Here is a 24,907-nt window from a genome sequence, read left to right as displayed (position 1 = left end):
ACTCTGCTCTACCTGGGGTCCCCCTACCCAGAGCTCAGGTGCCAAGCACCCTGAGCAAGTCAGATAGCGGGAAGCAGGCGCCCTCTAGTACACTAACTAATCCTGACAACTTGCTCTCCCTACCCCAAATTGAGAAAATGTTGAAGTCACTCATTCTCCCGGTTCTCGAGAGGGTGAAGGTTTTGACCGAGAGGCTTGATAGGTTTGAGCAAGCTACTCTCGACAACTTTTTTTCTCTTAAGTCCCTAATCAAACTACACACAAAAATTAGGGAGGGGGCTCCTGAAATGACTAAAACCAGACAGCTGGATTTAACATCTCCATTGTCTAAGGGGCAACCTTCACCTGAGGAAGCAACAGGGCCCCCGTGTGTGAAAACCTAACCATTCAAGATGGACCTGTTGAAGCAAATGCTCAAGCTGGTAAAAATTCCAGTGTGGATAAAGGAGCCAATGGAGGTCCCACAAGTTTGACCACCCAGAGCAAGCCCACCAAAACCACTATGGGAAATGGCAAGGGCCAGAAGGTCAAACATTCTGATCTATCTAAAGAATCTACTGTAGCCAAGAATGATATTGACCTTCCCACGATTAACCTACCCCCAGAATGCCAACCGTATGTAGTGGTGCTTACAGGGGTACCGTTCCGTAAACTTGGGATCCAGGAATCGTATAATGAGCTTAAAAATAAACCGATGTTATGGTTATCTGAAAATAGACCCCTGCCTAACTCATTTGATGGAAAGGTTCTCCACGTCAGAAGGGTTGGTTGGGTTGGGAATAGGCACAAAGATTTGCCAGGGGATTGTATCCTGGTAAACTTTAGGGACCCTAGGGTGGCCAGATATATTTGTAATCTTGTGCCTACCATAGGGAACACAGGGATTGGCACATTTGAACTTAGCCACTTTCAAACTTTCCCGGTTCCACAACTCAATGTTAGTCAACATTCTAGGGGCTGGAGGGATAATCTGCTGTACCCCGAAGCCGACTATGACACCTATCAGTGTTTCATGCCCCGGATTGGCAGAGCGGCTCATAGGTTGGGTTATGGTTGGTGACACAATCCGCTTTCCTTTGTTAACCTAGCTGAATATCCACCAAAGGGTCGGGATTTGCCTGGGTGTAGGAGGGTAACTGAGGACCCTGATGGTAGAGTTTTTAACCAATCCTGCTCTGGTCCCCTGGCTCGAGAGAATATTAGTGGGTTGGGGGAGCAGGTGACTATCTCTGCCGAGACTGATGCTGGGCCTAGTCTGGCGGTTCCACTCTATCCCCCCGAGGTGGTAATTACGAAAAATGATCTAAAGATCTTGAGCTGGAATATAGCTGGCATTTCCAGGAAATTAGCTGTTTCTGATTGGAATTCACTGATAGAATCCTATGAAATTTGTATTTTTCAAGAGACCTGGCGTGTGGAACCCTGTTATAAGGTTGGCTACACTACGTTTTTTGTTCCAGCCATTTCCTCACACACCCGTAGAGGTCCCCCTTCAGGAGGTCTTTTAATTTGGATCAACATCTCCTTGGGCTGCTACATTAGACAACTTGCCCCAAAATCTCCTGATATTCTAAGACTGTCAGTGAGGGGTCCACACCGAGGTCTTACAATCGAGATATTTAATATCTATGCCAGAGGCACTAATGGTGGCTCTGAATCCCCCATTATTTCTATCCTTGGAGAGGAGCTCAGCAAGTGTAGTAAAAACTCAAATGTCTTGGTCGCAGGGGATTTCAATTGTACTTTTGAACCCCTGGCGGACGAAGACATCTTAGGCACTACTGACAAGGAGAGTAGATGGGGCATTCCAGCACTTACTATTTCGCCTATTAAGAGATGGTCCCAACGGTCCATCCAGCTTAACATCTTGACCCTAGAATTTGGCTTGAGAGCCGTGAATGGTAGAACACCCTCAGACCCCTTAGGTGCCCACACTTTTAACAGGGTAGACCAATCCTCACGGATAGACTACATTTTACTTGACTTAAAGCTTTGGAGTTGTATGCAAGATATGGAGGTATTGCCAACTTCAGATAGCGATCACAACCCGCTATCTTTAAGCTTAAAGTCTATGTGGTCATGTCCATCCGTAGTTCCCCTTCCACAACCTAGAATAACCTCAGATGTTCGTCCATCAAATGGGGGAAGGCGCCTCAAATGGTGCACGGTTGTCCTTGATGATGGGCTGGTCCAAAATTTAAGGGCCTTGATTGAAGGGACAGTATCCAGGCTAGACACCTCCATCTTGGCCCCACCTGAGGTTCTCTGCCTTTTTTGTAATACCACTGAAGCCTTGGGAAGCCTACTTATAAAACCTTGTAGGGATTCCCACACCAGGGGGGACCAGAAACCAAAATACAATCCTGGGTGGTTTTCCAAAAAGTGCCGGACGTCAAAGACAGCCTTAGTGAAGGCAGTCAAGCTAAAAGACCGTGCGCTGATTTGGACCGCCCGGAAAAACTATAAGCTCACCATTAGGGAAGCTAGGAGGGGTTGGGATGGTCAGTTTTGGTGTGATCTAAAGGTTGCCAGCGAAAGGAGGGATGCTGGAGGTTTTTGGAACTTGGTAAGAACCAGGAATAGGCCAGATTGTACCCTTATTACAGGCAATATTACGGGGCAGGCATGGTTTGATCACTTCTCTCTTCTCTATTCTACCCACCCCGTCGTGGGGTCGGGCCGACTACATCTCCTGCTTTGGGCCCCTTTGAGGCAAGTGAGGCGTTACTTTTTACATCGAAGGAGGTGGAAGATGTGATCAAATCTTTAGTGCCAAACGAAGCAGCAGGCCCTGATAGGCTACCGGGGGACTTACTCCGTTTGCATTCAGAAGATTGGGGCAAGTTTATATCAACTCTACTACATGCCATCATGTATTGCGCTGCGATCCCAGATTCATGGAAGGGGGCTGAGGTTGTCCCTATTTTTAAAAAGGGCTGTCGGGACGATCCATCGAATTATCGCCCTATCAGTCTCATAGACTCCACACAGAAGGTGGCCAGAAAGGTTGTCCTAGGGAGATTGCTCCAGTGGGAGGCCGAGAATAAAATTCTATCAGAATTTCAGGCAGATTTTAGGGCTGGCACTGGGACCATCGAGCAGGTCTTTAGACTGATGCTCATCTATTGGAAGGTGGTAGTACTAGGCAAAGGCAGTCTTTATCTCGCGTTTATCGATCTAAGGACTGCCTTTGACCTGGTGCCTCGGGACCGCTTGTGGGGGGTACTATTTGATCTGGGGATTCCAGCATACATTTTGTCCCTATTGGTGAAGTTGCACGATGGGAACTATGCGCAGGTGAGGTGGGGCACTCAGGGCCAGAAGACGGCCAAAATCCCAGTGGAAAGGGGCGTCCACCAGGGGTGCGTCCTTGCCCCCACCCTGTTCTCTTTATATGTGAACGGGGTGGTGGAGCATCTTTTAAATCAACCATCTGATGCCCCCTCCCTGGCGGGGAAGAAAATACCTACGCTCCTTTTCGCTGACGACACCCTGCTCATCTCAAAGTCCCCGATGGGCCTACAGAGCCTCTTGGACAATTTTCAATTTTTTTGTAACAGCAGGGGCCTCAAAATCAATATTGATAAAACTAAGTATCTAGAGTTCAACCCCCCCAGGAAGCTTGGTCGCCCTCCCTCTTTAAACCTTGTGCCCCTGGAAAGGGTAAGGGAATTTGACTATGTGGGCATTCGTTTATCTGACTCTATGCAGTGGGGCCCCCAGCTCCAGAAATTGTTGCTGGGTCACAAAAGGGTTGTGGGGGCATTGATCAAAGAGCAACGCATATCCTCATATATTAGATATTTATAGAGCTAGGAGAGTTAGTGCAGCGCTTTAGGGGGTTGAACTTTGGGGACTAGGTTCTATCGACCATCTCTTAAAATCCGGCAAAAAAATTTTAAGGACCTAATGTCACTTCCCCATAGCATGCCCACGCTTCCCCTACTGTTGGATATGGGTTGCCGCTCGATTAGTGACCAGGCACAACTGCGTCCGCTTTTACTGTGGGCACGTTTATGGAGAACCCCCGAACTTGCTAGTTACGCGGAGGGGCTATCGGAAATATTGTCAATGCACGGATGATCAAAAATCGGGTGGCTCACAAAAGTAAAAACTATTTTGACAGCATGGGTCTTGGAGATGCTTGGGCATTTAGGAGTGCTCCCCCTAAATCCGTCCTCAAAACCTTGTATTGGCAGTGGGTAGCTAATAAACTAAATTCAAACTCTAAGCTTAGCAGCACATCCACTGAGTTCCTTATGATTAAGGATGTCCCCCTTTGCGAACCGTATATGGATCTGATCTCTAAATCCTTTGATCGAGCGTTGTACTTCAAATTTAGGGTAGGTTTGCTCCCTCTGAGAGAACTGTCTGCCCGCTGGAACATTCCAGCCCAAACTTCTCCATTCTGCATATTTTGTAACTCTAGAATGGAGTCTGTAGCCCATTTTTTATTCGAATGTTCGGCCTATAAAACTCCAAGGTCCTTGTGGCTAAAGCCCTTATGCAGGGAGCTGGGTACCAGACACCATACAGTCACCCTTAGAATTTTGAGGTATGATGACAGGCCCCTGTATGTTTGTGGTATGGCCAAATACCTTGGCTGGGCTTGGTCAATCAGATGCAAAAGGCTAAAACTCATTGTTTAATTGCGGTCTTGTTTTGGACCTTCTTATTTAATTTATTGGAAAGTGTACTATTTTTATTCGATTAGTAACTGGATTTTAACTAACATGATTTAAATTGCTGTTTTATGTAATGCTTTTATGATATTTTTATTGTCGAAATAAAGCTGATTGACTTGACTTGACTTGACTTGACATAAATAAAAGGCATCATCATTTACAATGCCAACAGGTCAAACTCTTGTAAATGCGAGACCTATTTAAAGAAGCGGCCGCAATTATCCCATGCTGCTCGGAAAGTGAAAGCACACATGGCGCACTGAATGTTGCAGGGAAGCATGTTGTGCCTGCAGTAGGAAAAACTCATGAAAGAAAATAGTGCTGACAGACTAAAAAAGACGTACCAGGTAACAACTGAAGTAAAAGGCCCAGTCCTCATGGGAGGTTACAAATAAAGACAAGGCGGTACTAAGGAGGGATTAACAAGCCTATTAACGAATCAGAAGCCAGCATTTATGAAGGACAATGACACAAGCCAATGGCAAAGATGGGCGGAGAGTGGGCGGAGATTCTACTCCATACTCCAATACATCATGCCACAGAGTAGCGCATGCGCAGCCCAGGTTCGACCTAAAAAATAAGTAAAAAAACATTGTCATTTACAATGCCAATAGCACTAACTTTCACACAAGTATGAGACCGATTGTGTTGCAAATGCTTGTTTAATTAGCATGGACCCAAAAATATAGGGCAGACTGGTAAAATGCCAAGTATGTTGTATTAGACTAACCAAACATGCAGTTATTCAACTTACTGTGCAAGTTACATGTTTGTCATTAACACCTTGTAACATATTCATTATATACAAATCAAATCACTTTATTTCCCCATTTTAATACTTTTCTTTTTTCATTGTCTTTTTTTTTACCTTCACCCTTTAATGTTTCTCACGTTTTGATACTAGTTTTCCCCTTATTTGAACCCCTGCCGTTGTTTCTATTCTCTTCCCCTCATGTTTATTTTGTTTTGATTCCATATGTTTGAGCAATAGTTTCCTTGCTTTCACACTGTTTATTAATGTAATTGCTATTTTTATCACGATCCCTTCTCTGTATTTATTGCGCTTTCTGTCTGTCTCTTTTCTTGCAAATGTATCAGGTGATTTATCGCCAGAGCTGAGTTAGGCGTCTGGTTGAATCGTGTACCCCTGCACTCAGCCCCAGAGATCCGCTGCGTCTGTCTGAACCTGCCCGGGCTGAGTTTCGTTTACGAAAAGTGCCGAAGAGCAGGGGATACACGATCCCAAGGGGATACCAGATAGAATGCAGCCCACAGCACGACCGCTTCCGGGGTGGTAGGGGCTGAAACGTTACTTCAGTCACAGGGAAACCGAAACCGAAACCGAAAGCGAAGTATACCGCTCATATAAAGCGGACCTAGAGACAACAAGACCACCAACGCGCGTTTTGTCCACCGAGGAACGACGCACACAGAAGAAAACACCATGGCTGAGATCACGTCGTGTTTTTTCGGATAACTTAGCATGAAGACTTACCAGCCTTAGAGGCTTGACTTTTTATTATGACATTTCACTTAGGCGTGTTTCCTATCTGTTATGATCAGATCTGTGTGTTTTGTACCTGTTGTGTATCCCATTTTACAGCAGCTTTCTGGGAGTTCAAGATGGACTTGTTTTTTTAGTGTGTTATGGTGAGGGATGCCCAGCCTGCTACAGTTGTATTGTGTTATGTTTAGCAGGAACTTCAAGCCTTTTGGCATGTGATGTGTTCTTCTGCGCCACCCTTTCACACCGTCAATCATGATCACAACACAAGTCAGAATTAAGATGTCATGTTTCCCTGTCTGTGCTGTTTCTCAGTTGAAATACTCTTTTAATTCATGGTGTGACCCTTAGGTGACGTCATGAGAGTGGAGACCTCTGGAGCTTCCAAGCAGACTGTGCGGCAGGACAGACTGACTGAGGGAGGTAAGCTGAACACCCTTGCACACACATTCAGCGTTTGTTTGGCCTTGTCATGCAATTTATCCTTTAATAGTTAACTCTGGGCGGTGAACTCAGCTTCGCTTACGGAGTTTGCGGAATTTTCCACGTTACGCGGAGTTCCCAAAAACTCCGCTAAGTATCGGAGGCATGTTTCCTATCTGTTATGATCAGATCTGTGTGTTTTGTACCTGTTGTGTATCCCATTTTACAGCAGCTTTCGGGGCGTTCAAGATAGACTTGTTTCTTTAGTGTGTTATGGTGAGGGATGCCCAGCCTGCTACAGTTGTATAGTGTTATGTTTAGCAGGAACTTCAAGCCTTTTGGCACTAAAAGGAGCATATGATGTGTTCTTCTGCGCCACCCTTTCACACCGTCAATCATGATCACAACACAAGTCAGAATTAAGATGTCATGTTTCCCTGTCTATGCTGTTTCTCAGATTAAATACTCTTTTAATTCATGGTGTGACCTTTAGGTGACGTCATGAGAGTGGAGACCTCTGGAGCTTCCAAGCAGACTGCGCAGCAGGGCAGACTGACTGAGAGAGGTAAGCTCAACACCCTTGCGCACACATGCAGAGTTTTTTGGGCCCTCGGAATGCAATTTCTCTTTTATCAGTTAACCCTGGGCGGTGAACTCGGCTCGCAGAGTTTGCGGAGTTTATCTAATTCCGCGTTACGTGGAGCTCGAAGAGTTCCCAAAAACTCTGCTCCGCAATGGAGGCATGTTTCCTATCTGTTATGATCAGATCTGTGTGTTTTGTACCTGTGGTGTATCCCATTTTACAGCAGCTTTCATGGTGTGACCCTTAGGTGACATTATGAGAGTGGAGACCTCTGGAGCTTCCGAGCAGACTGCGCGGCAGGAGAGACTGACTGAGAGAGGTAAGCTGAACACCCTTGCGCACACATTCAGCGTTTGTTTGGACGCGGAATGAAATTTCTCATTTAATAGTTAACTCTGGGCAGTGAACTCTGCTCCGCTCGCGGAGAGTTCCGCATTCTGTGTTACGCGCAGCTTGCGGAGATCCCAAAAACTCTGCTCCGTGTTGCGGAGTGGAGTCTTTTTCCTCGCTAGCGTTCGTCAACGTCAAGTTGGCGACCGTGATCAAAGAAAATCAACCTCCGGGCAAGATTTCTCCTCGTTCACAATCGTCAAAATTAAGTTGACGAGCGTGAATGTGGAAAATAACCATCCCGGCGAGACTTCTTAATGCGGGCAGGTCAGGTTTCTCATTGCGAGTGGTCGCATATGCTCGTGACCGCTCGCGTTGAGAAACTGCCCGTTCATGTTCAAAAAGCTACCGCTCGAGTAAAAATCTACTCGAGCGGCAGAAAGGAAAGCAGCGCCCGCTTGCGCTGTGTATGGTGCTGTTAACGAAGAATGCACAGGGCGGAAAAGCATCCAGCACTGTGCAATCACAGCGAATGGCATTTTTCCATCAAACTCCGCCACTTGCGGAGCTTCGCGTAGCACAGCGGAGTTTTTTTCCCACTTTGGGGGAAACTCCACCCAGGGTTATTAACAGTAACTCCCCATTAACTGACTGGAAATGGTCTTTAGAAACAGACACCCCTAGAATGGATTTACCCACAATCATATTCAAAATATAGCTAAATATTTAAAAATAGTGAACCCTGCCCATATCTGCCTATTTGTCATAATTTTGGTCCACCAATTTCTGGCAAAATGCTGTCCCATTTCTTACATATTAACTCTTCTCCAGAAAATCAGTGTGGCCTTAATTGCAGCCATTCCAAAGTGTTTTTCTCCTCTGTATTCATTTTTGAGGTGCATAATCAGTTTTGTATTAGAAATATCCTGTTGATCTCATTATAGCAGACAAAAAGGCTTGTGTACTGCCCGGACTTGGTCCCATCACAGTGTAGCTGGTCAACTCCATGAATGCCAGCATCCTAAAAGTTGTGGAGTCTCTTGTGTTTCCTTGGTAACTGTAGACCCCCGTAATGTCCACTGGGTAAGCGTATCAGGCTCAGGCAGCCTCGTGACAATCAAGAGCTGTTGGTAGGCTTCTATTTCCTTAGCTGTAAAAGTATTAAAATAAGCACTTCTAGATTTAGAGCCTTGTTACGTGTTTGGTGGTCCTCCAGGAGCACCGGCACCACTGTGCTTGCAGGAAGACCGCCAAGCCTGTGGTGCGACTGCCTGCCTAGATTCTGAGTTGAATCTAGGGCGGACGGTGCTGCAGTGGTCTCACAGCGGTGGCTGTGTTAAGCCTATAGAAGAGCCTTAACAGCAGACCGCAGCAGTGACAGTGCCTGCAGCACGTTTCTGAGCAGTGAGGAATGCCCCATGTCGCGCATGAACCAGGGTTCAATTCTAGGGTGGCACAACATGTGTCCTCCCGGAAGCACCCCAAGGCCCAGAAGCGAACGGGTTGCATCCCCGCCGCCCTTTTCATGGTGGGTTCACCGCCATGAAATTGGTGGTGGAAATACAACTCGAATATGCTTGACGGTGCTGCAGTGGCATCACCAGCATATTCCTGCACCTTTCCGGTGCGCCACCGCCACGCAATCCTGGATCCCGGCAGGCACAGCGATCCAACCGCCACAATCAAAATACAGCAAGTGGACCCGCAGTGGTGGCAGTGGTCAGACCGCCACCATGAGTATAGCGGTCCTAGGACCACAGTACTCATAAAAATGCCCTTAATATGGATTGTATATCCTAGTACCTGGGATGGGTGTGCTGGTGTTGTGCATTGGCTGTGCTCTTGGCCACGCATGTATGTTCATGTGTTGCTTTTTACACACTGCAAGCCAGCCTGCTCGGAAAGGTCTGACAGTGACAAGTGAACCTTCCTGCTCCACAGAAGAGGACGTGCATCCAAATTCAGATGCATAACACTTGCCAAGAAAGGCTCCTACAGACAAGGGATACTAGCGGATAGAGCTCTAAACGCCAACGTGATGCGTGAATTTAATGCGTTTAGTGACTGGCAGCCAATCTACCTGCTTCAGATGGGGGTGGGAGGAGCTCTCCGGATATGACGTGCTGCTGCGAGTTGAATAATGCAAAGTCTTTGAATTAGAAAGGAAAGATTTCAACTCAAGACTATGGCGTAATTCAGGCAGCGGGTAAACAGTTTGTGAACCAACGTGTTTGTGAGTCCTCAGGTATAAGGTGCAGCAACTTCTGTAGCGATTTCAGTTTGGAGAAACATACTGACGAAATCTGCTTCATTTGAGCAGGGAAGGAAAGGGCTGCCTCAAAGATAACACCAAGAATTCTGGCAGGAGCAGTAGGAACCCGGGGGTGGAGGAGAAGGACCACAAGAACGAAGAATAGAACTGCTGTTTAATTGGAGTTCAATCGAAGGAAGTTCCCTTCAATCCATCCAGCCACTCCCTTAAGTCTCTCCTTTTGTTGAGAGCAACCTCAGAATGCTCCTGAAATGATCATAGGAGCTGGGTGTTACCGGCACACCGTAGAATGCAATCAGGCGAGCCGAAGAAACCAAATACGGATGAAACAGAGTCGGACTCAAAGCTGAGCCTACTGGGACTCCATATAACCTGCACACCATAGAATGCAGTCAGGCCAGACAAAGAAACCATATACAGATGGAACAGAGTCGGGCTCAAAACTGAGCCTTCTGGGACTCCATATAACCTGCCACCATAGAATGCAATCGAGCCAGCCAAAGAAACCATATACAAATGGAACAGAGTCGGGGTTTTAAAGCTGAGCCTTCTGGGACTCCATATAACCTGCCGCCATAGAATGCAATCAGGCCAGCCAAAGAAACCATATACCGATGGAACAGAGTCGGGCTCAAACTGAGCCTTCTGGGACTCCATATAACCTGCAACCCATAGAATGCAATCGAGCCAGCCAAAGAAACCATATACAGATGGAACAGAGTCAGGCTCAAAGCTCAGCCTTTTGGGACTCCATATAACCTGCCACCATAGAATGCAATCAGGCCCGTCAAAGAAACCATATACAGGTGGAACAGAGTCGGGCTCAAAGCTCAGCCTTCTGGGACTCCATATAACCTGCCACCATGGAATGCAATCAGGCCAGCCAAAGAAACCATATACAGATGGAACAGAGTCGGGTTCAGGCCAGCCCAAGAAACCATATACAGATGGAACAGAGTCGGGCTCAAACTGAGCCTTCTGGGACTCCATGTAACCTGCACACCATAGAATGCAATCAGGCCAGCCAAAGAAACCATATACAGATGGAACAGAGTCGGGCTGAAACTGAGCCTTCTGGGACTCCATATAACCTGCAACCCATAGAATGCAATCGAGCCAGCCAAAGAAACCATATACAGATGGAACAGAGTCAGGCTCAAAGCTGAGCCTACTGGGACTCCATATAACCTACAACCCATAGAATGCAATCAGGCCAGCCAAAGAAACCATATACAGATGGAACAGAGTTGGGCTCAAAGCTGAGCCTTCCGGGACTTCAGATAACCTGCACACCATAGAATGCAATCAGGCCAGCCAAAGAAACCATATACAGATGGAACAGAGTCGGGCTCAAAGCTGAGCCTTCTGGGACTCCATATAACCTGCACACCATAGAATGCAATCAGGCCAGCGAAAGAAACCATATACAGATGGAACAGAGTCGGGCTCAAAGCTGAGCCTTCTGGGACTCCATATAACCTGCACACCATAGAATGCAATCAGGCCAACCAAAGAAACCCTATACAGATGGAACAGAGTCGGGCTCAAACTGAGCCTTCTGGGACTCCATATAACCTGCAACCCATAGAATGCAATCAGGCCAGCCAAAGAAACCATATACAGATTGTTAGACCCGTCTGCTTCTGAGAGTCCCCTCACCACTATGATTTCTTTTGTTCCCCTGTACCTCCCAAAATGTGTTGCTTTTTATTTGTCTACCAGGACTTTTTATGTGTTGTCTCATGCGGTTAGATGTTCCTTGATGCCCAGTTGCTCACAAGGTTTGTGGCACCTATTTACAAGGTGCCTGGCCCAAACCTGTGGCATTACAAACTGGGGTTGTCAACCTGTATAAATGAACCTAAAATGGTGGACACCCTTTTTCCTCATGTGAAGTGACTCCCATTGGAGCCTTCATGAACCCTGGCCTTTTGAGGTTTTGGCGCCCTTTGTTTGGTGCGCATTTCTGACAGGAATTCCTTTGTTTTCCTCAGGTACACAAAATGGCTGCTCTAGAACCCCAGTACGGTGGCTGTGAGTGTCCTAAATACCCCTCAAGAGTGCCATGTCATTGTCACAGCCAGAGAAGGTTCTAGAACCTTCTGGCTTGTGCCAGTACCCCAGGGCACTGGCTATATAAGGCCCAGTCCCTGGCGGCCATATTAGATTTGAGATGTGGATGGAGATTAGTTCAGACTAGAGAAGAGATTCCAGACTTGACACCAGATTGACACCTGCCCTGTTGACCCCTGAGGTGGCTGGTAGCGCAGGCTGTAGAGCAGCAAAGGGTTGCTGGCGTTGTGTCTGACTGGCGTTCCAGTCAGCTACGTGAGAAGTGATCTAGCGCCTACAGCGCCTGCTCAGCGAGTACCTCATTGCCCCCAAAAGACTGTGGCCAGATTCGTGTGCCTCCCCGCCCCCCCGGTGGTGAACTGTGATCGATTTATCGAGTCGCGAGGCGAGAGCAAGTTCGCCGCGACCGCGATCGTCAGCTGTGCCCCCTTCGCGACAGGTGCCTCTAGAGGGGAGCGCGGACGTCTCCGAGCCCCACCAGCGTAGAGCGCTTCCTGCGCAGATTGAAGGTGAGGTGGTGCGCCGGGGCGGGGAAAGGCCGGCCTTCGTTGGGCGGGACTAGCGTCTCTGCCACTCCCCAGTGACCCGGGAGCTGTAGCTGTGGGCGGGAACCACCCTGTATGCGGAAGTCGGAGGGAGGTCCGTGGAGCCCCTGAGAGCCCCGTCGCTAACGAGAGAAGTGCTGTGCCCGACTGAATCGTATTTTGATTGCAGCCGATGTGAGGTGGGCCCGTTTCTTCATAGTGAATGCAGCGTTGTGAAGGAACTGTGAACCGGCATTCATTTGACTGTGCGCGAAGGTTGTGTGACCTCTCCGGCAGCCCGTTCGTCAGTCTAAAGACTTTGAACTGGTGTCGCCTGTGCTCAAGTGGTGCTAAAGCCCGTAGGCGCGCATAGACTTCACCGGCAAAGCAGAGATCCTATCCCGGTGACCGCCGAGTGCAAATGATGCATTTACTGTGTTTCTTTGCCTTTTAGATATACGCGCATACGCCCTGAGTGATTATTAAAGAGTCCCAAACCTTATTTTGTGCTCAGAGAAGCCGTGTACCCGGTCATTGAAAACAGCATAAACTGTAAGAGTTATCTTTCCCATTTGAAGCATATTGTAATGATTCTAAAGTATTTAATTGGTGGCAGCGATACCAGAAGAAACATGTGGTTGTTTATTTAAATGAACCAATATTTATTCTGATATTTATTCTGATATTTATCCTGATATTTATTCTGATATTTATTGTGATACTCATCCCTGAAGTTATTCTATGTATTAATACTATTTATTACCAGAACTGTATGACCAAAAGAAATGTATATGTGCTTTCCCAGTCAACCCTATTTACAACAAAGAACTTTTATATAAAGGAATCGTATTTTTCTACAGCAGTGGTGTGGTGTCCTTCTTTTTGGTGTGGATGTACAAGGAGTTATTATTGGGTCAGAGCCGGCTTAACACTACAGCCTTCACTTGCCTTGTCACTTCAGCCAAGCTACCCCCTTTGTGCTGGGCTTGCCCATCGCAGGTCCAACATAAAATTGGTGGCAGCGGTGGGATGTCCTTCTTTTTGGTGTGGATGTACAAGGAGTTATTATTGGGTCAGAGCCGGCTTAACACTACAGCCTTCACTTGCCTTGTCACTTGAGCCAAGCTACCCCCTTTGTGCTGGGCTTGCCCATCGCAGGTCCAACACAGATGGAACAGAGTCAGGCTCAAAGCTGAGCCTACTGGGACTCCACATAACCTGCACACCATAGAATGCAATCAGGCCAGCCAAAGAAACCATATACAGATGGAACAGAGTCAGGCTCAAAGCTGAGCCTTCTGGGACTCCATATAACCTGCACACCATAGAATGCAATCAGGCCAGCCAAAGAAACCATATACAGATGGAACAGAGTCGGACTCAAAACTGAGCCTTCTGGGACTCCATATAACCTGCACACCATAGAATGCAATCAGGCCAGCCAAAGAAACCATATACAGATGGAACAGAGTCGGGCTCAAAGCTGATCCTTCTGGGACTCCATATAACCTGCACACCATAGAATGCAATCGAGCCAGCCAAAGAAACCATATACAAATGGAAAAGAGTCCGGGTTTTAAAGCCAAGCCTTCTGGGACTCCATATAACCTGCCACCATAGAATGCAATCAGGCCAGCCAAAGAAACCATATACAGATGGAACAGAGTCGGGCTCAAACTGAGCCTTCTGGGACTCCATATAACCTGCACACCATAGAATGCAATCAGGCCAGCCAAAGAAACCATATACAGATGGAACAGAGTCGGACTCAAACTGAGCCTTCTGGGACTCCATATAACCTGCACACCATAGAATGCAATCAGGCCAGCCAACGAAACCATATACAGATGGAACAGTGTCGGACTCAAACTGAGCCTTCTGGGACTCCAAATAGCCTGCCACCATAGAATGCAATCAGGCCAGCCAAAGAAACCATATACAGATGGAACGGAGTCGGACTCAAAGCTCAGCTTTCTGGGACTCCAAATAACCTGCACACCATAGAATGCAATCGGGCCAGCCTAAGAAACCATATACAGATGGAACAGAGTCGGACTCAAAACTGAGCTTTCTGGGACTCCATATAACCTGCACACCATAGAATGCAATCAGGCCAGCCAAAGAAACCATATACAGATGGAACAGAGTCGGGCTCAAAGCTCAGCCTTCTGGGACTCCAAATAACCTGCCACCATAGAATGCAATCAGGCCAGCCAAAGAAACCATATACAGATGGAACAGAGTCGGGTTCAGGCCAGCCCAAGAAACCATATACAGATGGAACAGAGTCAGGCTCAAACTGAGCCTTCTGGGACTCCATATAACCTGCACGCCATAGAATGCAATCAGGCCAGCCAAAGAAACCATATACAGATGGAACAGAGTCGGGCTCAAACTGAGCCTTCTGGGACTCCATAAAACCTGCACACCATAGAATGCAATCGAGCCAGCCAAAGAAACCATATACAGAAGGAACAGAGTCAGGCTCAAAGCTGAGCCTACTGGGACTCCATATAACCTGCACACCATAGAATGCAATCAGGCCAGCTAAAGAAACCATATACAGATGGAACAGAGTCGGGCTCAAACTGAGCCTTCTGGGACTCCATATAACCTGCCACCATAGAATGCAATCGAGCCAGCCAAAGAAACCATATACAAATGGAACAGAGTCGGGGTTTTAAAGCTGAGCCTTCTGGGACTCCATATAACCTGCCACCATAGAATGCAATCAGGCCAGCCAAAGAAACCATATACAGATGGAACAGAGTCGGGCTCAAACTGAGCCTTCTGGGACTCCGTATAACCTGCACACCATAGAATGCAATCACGCCAGCCAAAGAAACCATATACAGATGGAACAGAGTCGGGCTCAAACTGAGCCTTCTGGGACTCCATATAACCTGCAACCCATAGAATGCAATCGAGCCAGCCAAAGAAACCATATACAGATGGAACAGAGTCAGGCTCAAAGCTCAGCCTTTTGGGACTCCATATAACCTGCCACCATAGAATGCAATCAGGCCCGTCAAAGAAACCATATACAGGTGGAACAGAGTCGGGCTCAAAGCTCAGCCTTCTGGGACTCCATATAACCTGCCACCATGGAATGCAATCAGGCCAGCCAAAGAAACCATATACAGATGGAACAGAGTCGGGTTCAGGCCAGCCCAAGAAACAATATACAGATGGAACAGAGTCGGGATCAAACTGAGCCTTCTGGGACTCCATATAACCTGCATACCATAGAATGCAATCAGGCCAGCCAAAGAAACCATATACAGATGGAACAGAGTCGGGCTGAAACTGAGCCTTCTGGGACTCCATATAACCTGCAACCCATAGAATGCAATCGAGCCAGCCAAAGAAACCATATACAGATGGAAAAGAGTCAGGCTCAAAGCTGAGCCTTCTGGGACTCCATATAACCTGCACACCATAGAATGCAATCAGGCCAGCCAAAGAAACCATATACAGATGGAACAGAGTCGGGCTCAAACTGAGCCTTCCGGGACTCCATATAACCTGCAACCCATAGAATGCAATCAGGCCAGCCAAAGAAACCATATACAGATGGAACAGAGTCAGGCTCAAAGCTGAGCCTACTGGGACTCCATGTAACCTGCACACCATAGAATGCAATCAGGCCAGCCAAAGAAACCATATATAGATGGAACAGAGTCAGGCTCAAAGCTGAGCCTTCTGGGACTCCATATAACCTGCACACCATAGAATGCAATCAGGCCAGCCAAAGAAACCATATACAGATGGAACAGAGTCGGACTCAAACTGAGCCTTCTGGGACTCCATATAACCTGCACACCATAGAATGCAATCAGGCCAGCCAACGAAACCATATACAGATGGAACAGAGTCGGGCTCAAACTGAGCCTTCTGGGACTCCAAATAGCCTGCCACCGTAGAATGCAATCAGGCCAGCCAAAGAAACCATATACAGATGGAACAGAGTCGGACTCAAAGCTCAGCCTTCTGGGACTCCATATAACCTGCCACCATAGAATGCAATCAGGCCAGCCAAAGAAACCATATACAGATGGAACAGCATTGGGCATAAAGCTGAGCCTTCTGGGACTCCATATAACCTGCACACCATAGAATACAATCAGGCCAGCCAAAGAAACCATATACAGATGGAACAGAGTCGGGCTCAAAGCTGAGCCTTCTGGGACTCCATATAACCTGCACACCATAGAATGCAATCAGGCCAGCCAAAGAAACCATATACAGATGGAACAGAGTCGGGGTCAAAGCTGAGCCTTCCGGGACTCCATATAACCTGCACACCATAGAATGCAAGCAGGCCAGCCAAAGAAACCATATACAGATGGAACAGAGTCGGACTCAAAACTGAGCCTTCTGGGACTCCATATAACCTGCCACCATAGAATGCAATCAGGCCTGCCAAAGAAACCATATACAGATGAAACAGAGTCGGACTCAAAGCTGATCCTTTTGGGACTCCATATAACCTGCACCCCATAGAATGCGATCAGGCCAACCAAAGAAACCATATACAGATGGAACAGAGACGGGCTCAAAGCTCAGCCTTCTGGGACTCCATATAACCTGCACACCATAGAATGCAATCAGGCCAGCCAAAGAAACCATATACAGATGGAACAGAGTCGGACTCAAAGCTCAGGTTTCTGGGACTCCAAATACCCTGCACACCATAGAATGCAATCGGGCCAGCCTAAGAAACCATATACAGATGGAACAGAGTCGGACTCAAAACTGAGCTTTCTGGGACTCCATATAACCTGCACACCATAGAATGCAATCAGGCCAGCCAAAGAAACCATATACAGATGGAACAGAGTCGGGCTCAAAGCTCAGCCTTCTGGGACTCCAAATAACCTGCCACCATAGAATGCAATCAGGCCAGCCAAAGAAACCATATACAGATGGAACAGCGTTGGGCATAAAGCTGAGCCTTATGGGACTCCATATAACCTGCACACCATAGAATACAATCAGGCCAGCAAAGAAACCATATACAGATGGAACAGAGTCGGGCTTAAAGCTGAGCCTTCTGGGACTCCATATAACCTGCACCCCATAGAATGCAATCAGGCCAGCCAAAGAAACCATATACAGATGGAACAGAGTCGGGCTCAAAGCTGAGCCTTCTGGGACTCCATATAACCTGCACACCATAGAATGCAATCAGGCGAGCCAAAGAAACCATATACAGATGGAACAGAGTCGGGGTCAAAGCTGAGCCTTCCTGGACTCCATATAACCTGCATACCATAGAATGCAAGCAGGCCAGCCAAAGAAACCATATACAGATGGAACAGAGTCGGGCTCAAAGCTCAGCCTTCTGGGACTCCATATAACCTGCACACCATAGAATGCAATCAGGCCAGCCACAGAAACCATATACAGATGGAACAGAGTCGGACTCAAAACTGAGCCTTCTGGGACTCCATATAACCTGCCACCATAGAATGCAATCAGGCCTGCCAAAGAAACCATATACAGATGAAACAGAGTCGGACTCAAAGCTGATCCTACTGGGACTCCATATAACCTGCACCCCATAGAATGCGATCAGGCCAACCAAAGAAACCATATACAGATGGAACAGAGACAGGCTCAAAGCTCAGCCTTCTGGGACTCCATATAACCTGCACACCATAGAATGCAATCAGGCCAGCCAAAGAAACCATATACAGATGGAACAGAGTCGGGTTCAAAGCTCAGCCTTCCGGGACTCCATATACCCTACACACCATAGAATGCAATCAGGCCAGCCAAAGAAACCATATACAGATGGAACAGAGTCTGACTCAAAGCTGATCCTTCTGGGACTCCATATAACCTGCACCCCATAGAATGCGATCAGGCCAACCAAAGAAACCATATACAGATGGAACAGAGACGGGCTCAAAGCTCAGCCTTCCGGGACTCCATATCACCTGAACAATATAGAATGCAATCAGGCCAGGCAAAGAAACCATATACAGATGGAACAGAGTCGGGCTCAAACTGAGCCTTCTGGGACTCCATATAACCTGCACACCATAGAATGCAATTAGGCCAGCCAAAGAAACCATATACAGATTGAACAGAGTCGGGCTCAAACTGAGCCTTCTGGGACTCCATATAACCTGCACACCATAGAATGCAATCAGGCCAGCCAAAGAAACCATATACAGATGGAACAGAGTCGGACTCAAAACTGAGCCTTCTGGGACTCCATATAACCTGCACAACATAGAATGCAATCAGGCCAGCTGTAGAAACCATATACAGATGGAACAGAGTCGGACTCAAAGCACAGCCTTCTGGGACTCCATATAAGCTGCACACCATAGAATGCAATCAGGCCAGCCAAAGAAACCATATACAGATGGAACAGAGTCGGACTCAAACTGAGCCTTCTGGGACTCCATATAACCTGCACACACCATAGAATGCAATCAGGCCAGCCAAAGAAACCATATACAGATGGAACAGAGTCGGGCTCAAAGCTCAGCCTTCTGGGACTCCATATAACCTGCCACCATAGAATGCAATCAGGCCAGGCAAAGAAACCATATACAGATGGAACAGAGTCGGGCGCAAAGCTGAGCCTTCTGGGACTCCGTATAAGCTGCACACCATGGAATGCAATCAGGCCAGCCAGAGAAACCATATACACATGGAACAGAGACGGGCTCAAAGCTCAGCCTTCTGGGACTCCATATAACCTGCACACCATAGAATGCAATCAGGTCCGCCAAAGAAACCATATACAGATGGAACAGAGTCGGGCTTAAAGCTGAGCCTTCTGGGACTCCATATAACCTGCACACCATAGAATGCAATCAGGCCAGCCAAAGAAACCATATACAGATGGAACAAAGTCGGGCTCAAAGCTGAGCCTTCTGGGACTCCATATAACCTGCCACCATAGAATGCAATCAGGCCAGCCAAAGAAACCATATACAGATGGAACAGAGTCGGGCTCAAAGCTGAGCCTTCTGGGACTCCATATAACCTGCCACCATAGAATGCAATCAGGCCAGCCAAAGAAACCATATACAGATGGAACAGAGTCGGGCTCAAAGCTGAGCCTTCTGGGACTCCATATAACCTGCCACCATAGAATGCAATCAGGCCAGCCAAAGAAACCATATACAGATGGAACAGAGTCGGGCTCAAAGCTCAGCCTTCTGGGACTCCATATGACCTGCACACCATAGAATGCAATCGAGCCAGCCAAAGAAACCATATACAGATGGAACAGAGTCAGGCTCAAAGCTCAGCCTTTTGGGACTCCATATAACCTGCACACCATAGAATGCAATCAGGCCAGCCAAAGAAACCATATACAGATGGAACAGAGTCAGGCTCAAAGCTCAGCCTTTTGGGACTGCATATAACCTGCACACCATAGAATGCAATCAGGCCAGCCAAAGAAACCATATACAAATGGAACAGAGTCAGGGTTTTAAAGCTGAGCCTTCTGGGACTCCATATAACCTGCCACCATAGAATGCAATCAGGCCAGCCAAAGAAACCATATACAGATGGAACTGAGTCGGGCTCAAACTGAGCCTTCCGGGACTCCATATAATCTGCCACCATAGAATGCAATCAGGCCAGCCAAAGAAACCATATACAGATGGAACAGAGTCGGACTCAAAGCTCAGCCTTCTGGGACTCCATATAACCTGCCACCATAGAATGCAATCAGGCCAGGCAAAGAAACCATACACAGATGGAACAGAGTCGGACTCAAAGCTCAGCCTTCTGGGACTCCATATAACCTGCACACCATAGAATGCAATCAGGTCAGCCAAAGAAACCATATACAGATGGAACAGAGTCGGGCTCAAAGCTGAGCCTTCTGGGACTCCATATAACCTGCACACCATAGAATGCAATCAGGCCAGCCAAAGAAACCATATACAGATGGAACAGAGTCGGACTCAAAGCTCAGCTTTCTGGGACTCCATATAACCTGCCACCATAGAATGCAATCAGACCAGGCAAAGAAACCATATACAGATGGAACAGAGTCGGACTCAAAGCTCAGCCTTCTGGGACTCCGTATAACCTGCCACCATAGAATATAATCAGACCAACCAAAGAAACCTTATACAGATGGAACAGAGTCGGGCTCAAAGCTGAGCCTTCTGGGACTCCATATAACCTGCCACCATAGAATATAATCAGGCCAGCCAAAGAAACCATATACAGATGGAACAGATTCGTGCTCAAAGCTGAGCCTTCTGGCACTCCATATAAAAGGGGTTTAGGGGTTGATGAAAAAGGGTGAAGATGCACCTCTTGAGATCTGTCTTACAAAAAGGATTTTATCCTTGAATGTCCTCTTCTTTTAGTCTATCAAAAAGGGTGGCATGCCAGACTGTGTCGATTGCCGCTGACAGCTCCAGGAGGACCACCATTGCTGAATGACCACCGTTCTCTTTAACCAATTCTGAGACCTCCAGTAACTCCGATTCGGCTCTGAAGCGAGGAATCAAGTCTTGCCATGGACACTGAGATTGGGGTAGAAGCAGATGAACTCTGTGTACGAATTAAGTGTGAGCGTAAAATCCGTTCCGCTCGCGGATTTTGCGGATTTTCGGCAAATTCGCAATCTGCGAACTCCCGCGAATTTGCCGAAAATCCGCAAATCCGCGAGCGAACGGATCTGGGGGCAAAAATTCAAGCTTCAAGCTTGTAACTATTTTAGGATGGCGCCGGCAAGCTGCCAGCGCCATCCTAAAACAATTACTAAGTTAGCTTCATCAGGAAGCACTAATAGATAAAATAAAGCAGGTGCTCGAGCACCTGCTTCATTTTATCTATTAGTGCTTCCTGTTGAAGCTAACCTTCTGCCCTTTGCCCTTCTGCCCTCTGCCCCACTCCTGTTTTATTTTAGGATGGCACCGGCAAGCTGCCAGCGCCATCCTAAAACCGTTACTAAGTTATCAGGAAGCACTAATAGATAAAATTAAGCAGGTGCACCTGCTTTATTTCCTGCTTAATTTTATCTATTAGTACTTCCTGTTGAAGCTAACTTAGTAACTGTTTTAGGATGGCGCTGGCAGCTTGCCGGCGCCATCCTAAAATAAAACAGGAGTGGGGCAGAGGGCAGAACTGCAGAGGGCAGAAGGGAACAAAAAGTAAAAACGAAAAAAAAAAACTCTGCGAACACGCACAGCGCCCCGCGAACACGCACAGCGCCCGTGAACACGCAAAGCGCCCCGCAAACACGCAAAAATAAAAAAATCCGCAAATCCGCACAAATTTGCGAATTTTGCGGATCAGCAATTCGCAAATTCGCGAATCGCGAATTCGCAAAATTCGCCCATGCTTAGTACGAATGAAGGTCACATGGCTTTTAATATGGATGTGACCTTTAGCAGACGACGGGTCAGCATGGACCTCCTTTCTAACCTTGGGACAGGAGAGGACTGACCCATTCAAAAGAAGTATACAGCTGAAGAGAAATGTCTAAATAATAAACTGGAAAAAAAAACATGATGGCTCTTCGAGGCACCACAGTAATCATCAAAGTGCCTTCTGTATTCCAGTTCCTCTGCTCATCCTCCCGTCATAGCTGCTGTCCTCTCCAGTAATCCAACCCTAATCCTCTAATTAGTGCAATTTTAAAATATAGGTTTGAAAAAACTATGAATGGCTGGAAGCCCAGCTTGTGCTTGAACGATCAGGCCTGTCCTCCACGAATAACCCAGCATTCACACTGTACGCTGGTAGAGCTTCCCTTGGCTCCAGGCGCTACCTGGGCGGAGGGGGGCAGCGACTAATGTACAGCACCTTCTGCTCTTTTACTAGTGTTTATTAGAGAGCATATTGGCATGTCCAGGACTTAAAGTGACCTTGATTGACAGTAGTTCTAATAGCATTCCTACCTCTACTTTATGGGTAGTAGTGTAACTGTATTCTCCACATACTTTGCTTATGATAGTGGAAGTGCCTGGGTGTGGATATTGTGGTGTCCGTCCGTGAATGAGCGATGAAGCGAGATCTGTGTTCCATAGATTCCAGGCCATAGTTAGACCACTCCTCGCAGCTTTGTAAACAAGGCGCTCGGTTTTGTATTGTGTTGTGTTCGTGGAAGATAGTCTGCGGGTGAAGGGGGAAATAATAAAGGAGAGTATGCCGAGAAGGCCTGTGGAGAATGAGGGTAAAAGGAGTGGCCTAAGGAAAGGGGGAGGGAAAAAGGAGGACCTGAATAGGGTGGGAGGGAAGAAGGGAGAAGGGGTTGGAGCCCAAGTCTGGCATGTGACACGTGTCACTCTGTCATGTGGCATATGCCACATCTGATGTGACATATGCCATAGATTTTCTACTTGGTCTTTCATTATTATCAGTTGAGCATTTCCAAAGGACTATGTTTCACTCTGCTAAAATAAATAAATTGTTAAAAAAAATAAAAATAATATTAAAAAATAATTTCCAGAGGTGGGGTTTGAACCCTGTTCTAAACTCACTCAAAGCCCCTGCACATACACAGTGAGCCACCTACTCTGCTGAAAGTTCCCCAGCCAAAGGTATCTATGTCATAGAATAAGGTTGTCAGTCCTTCCTCTATTTCAATTGTCTTTGGACTGTAGATACCAGAAATCTTCTCTCGATTTACATTCTTTAAATACAAATAGCCCTTCCTTTCATACAGTCTGCCACTAGCCCCATGCATTTCCAATTCTTACACAATCATCCCCAAATTCTCATTCCACTAAATAAGTGATTTCTTTCATAGCAAACCTGTCCCCCCTATCCACGTGCCACACAGCATGCCATTATCAATGCCTGACATGCACTATGAGTAAGGAGGCCATAGTTCTCCTAGATACTGCTAGGGGGTCATTTACAAAGGCACACCTTTCATTTGTGGAATTTAGAAATAAAATTAAAAAAACGATTTTCCTCACCTGGGGTTTGAACCCTGGTCAAAACTCACTCAAAGCTCCTGCACATACACAGTGGGCCACGTACTCTGCTGAAAGTTCCCCAGCCAAAGGTATCTATGTCATAGAATAAGGTTGTCAGTCCTTCCTCTATTTCTATTGTCTTTGGACTGTAGATACCAGAAATCTTCTCTCGATTTACATTCTTTAAATACAAATAGCCCTTCCTTTCATAAAGTCTGCCACTAGCCCCATGCATTTCCAATTCTTACACAATCATCCCCAAATTCTCATTCCACTAAATAAGTGATTTCTTTCATAGCAAACCTGTCCCCCCTATCCACGTGCCACACAGCATGCCATTATCAATGCCTGACATGCACTATGAGTAAGGAGGCCATAGTTCTCCTAGATACTGCTAGGGGGTCATTTACAAAGGCACAGCTTTCATTTGTGGAATTTAGAAATAAAATAAAAAAAAATAAAAAAATGATTTTCCTCACCTGGGGTTAGAACCCTGGTCAAAACTCACTCAAAGCCCCTGCACATACACAGTGAGCCACATACTCTGCTGTAAGTTCCCCAGCCAAAGGTACCTATGTCATAGAATAAGGTTGTCAGCCCTTCCTCTATTTCAATTGTCTTTGGACTGTAGATACCAGAAATCTTCTCTCGATTTACATTCTTTAAATACAAATAGCCCTTCCTTTCATACAGTCTGCCACTAGCCCCATGCATTTCCAATTCTTACACAATCATCCCCAAATTCTCATTCCACTAAATAAGTGATTTCTTTCATAGCAAACCTGTCCCCCCTATCCACGTGCCACACAGCATGCCATTATCAATGCCTGACATGCACTATGAGTAAGGAGGCCATAGTTCTCCTAGATACTGCTAAGGGGTCATTTACAAAGGCACAGCTTTCATTTGTGGAATTTAGAAATAAAATAAAAAAAAATAAAAAAATGATTTTCCTCACCTGGGGTTTGAACCCTGGTCAAAACTCACTCAAAGCCCCTGCACATACACAGTGAGCCACATACTCTGCTGTAAGTTCCCCAGCCAAAGGTATCTATGTCATAGAATAAGGTTGTCAGTCCTTCCTCTATTTCTATTGTCTTTGGACTGTAGATACCAGAAATCTTCTCTGGTTTTACATTCTTTAAATACAAATAGCCCTTCCTTTCATACAGTCTGCCACTAGCCCCATGCATTTCCAATTCTTACACAATCATCCCCAAATTCTCATTCCACTAAATAAGTGATTTCTTTCACAGCAAACCTGTCCCCCCTATCCACGTGCCACACAGCATGCCATTATCAATGCCTGACATGCACTATGAGTAAGGAGGCCATAGTTCTCCTAGATACTGCTAGGGGGTCATTTACAAAGGCACAGCTTTCATTTGTGGAATTTAGAAATAAAATAAAAAAAATAAAAAAATGATTTTCCTCACCTGGGGTTTGAACCCTGGTCAAAACTCACTCAAAGCCCCTGCACATACACAGTGAGCCACATACTCTGCTGTAAGTTCCCCAGCCAAAGGTATCTATGTCATAGAATAAGGTTGTCAGTCCTTCCTCTATTTCTATTGTCTTTGGACTGTAGATACCAGAA

The 24,907-nt window shown here is 46.6% G+C and overlaps 1 protein-coding gene across 1 annotated transcript in view; it reads left to right on the top strand.

Annotated features, from left to right (window-relative positions):
- Positions 1 to 24,907, top strand: part of LOC144823427 (lysozyme g-like) — a 249,141-nt gene that overhangs the window by 172,235 nt on the left and 51,999 nt on the right. The window contains exons 3-5 of the mRNA XM_078681972.1: positions 6,541 to 6,612; positions 7,106 to 7,177; positions 7,443 to 7,514. Of these exons, the coding sequence (XP_078538098.1) occupies positions 6,541 to 6,612; positions 7,106 to 7,177; positions 7,443 to 7,514 (216 nt within the window). The remainder of the gene's footprint in view (positions 1 to 6,540; positions 6,613 to 7,105; positions 7,178 to 7,442; positions 7,515 to 24,907) is intronic.

The sequence above is a fragment of the Lissotriton helveticus genome, chromosome 1_1, assembly GCF_964261635.1.
Source record: "Lissotriton helveticus chromosome 1_1, aLisHel1.1, whole genome shotgun sequence".
Taxonomy (NCBI): Eukaryota; Metazoa; Chordata; class Amphibia; order Caudata; family Salamandridae; genus Lissotriton; species Lissotriton helveticus.
This window is presented reverse-complemented; position numbering and strand designations above follow the sequence as displayed.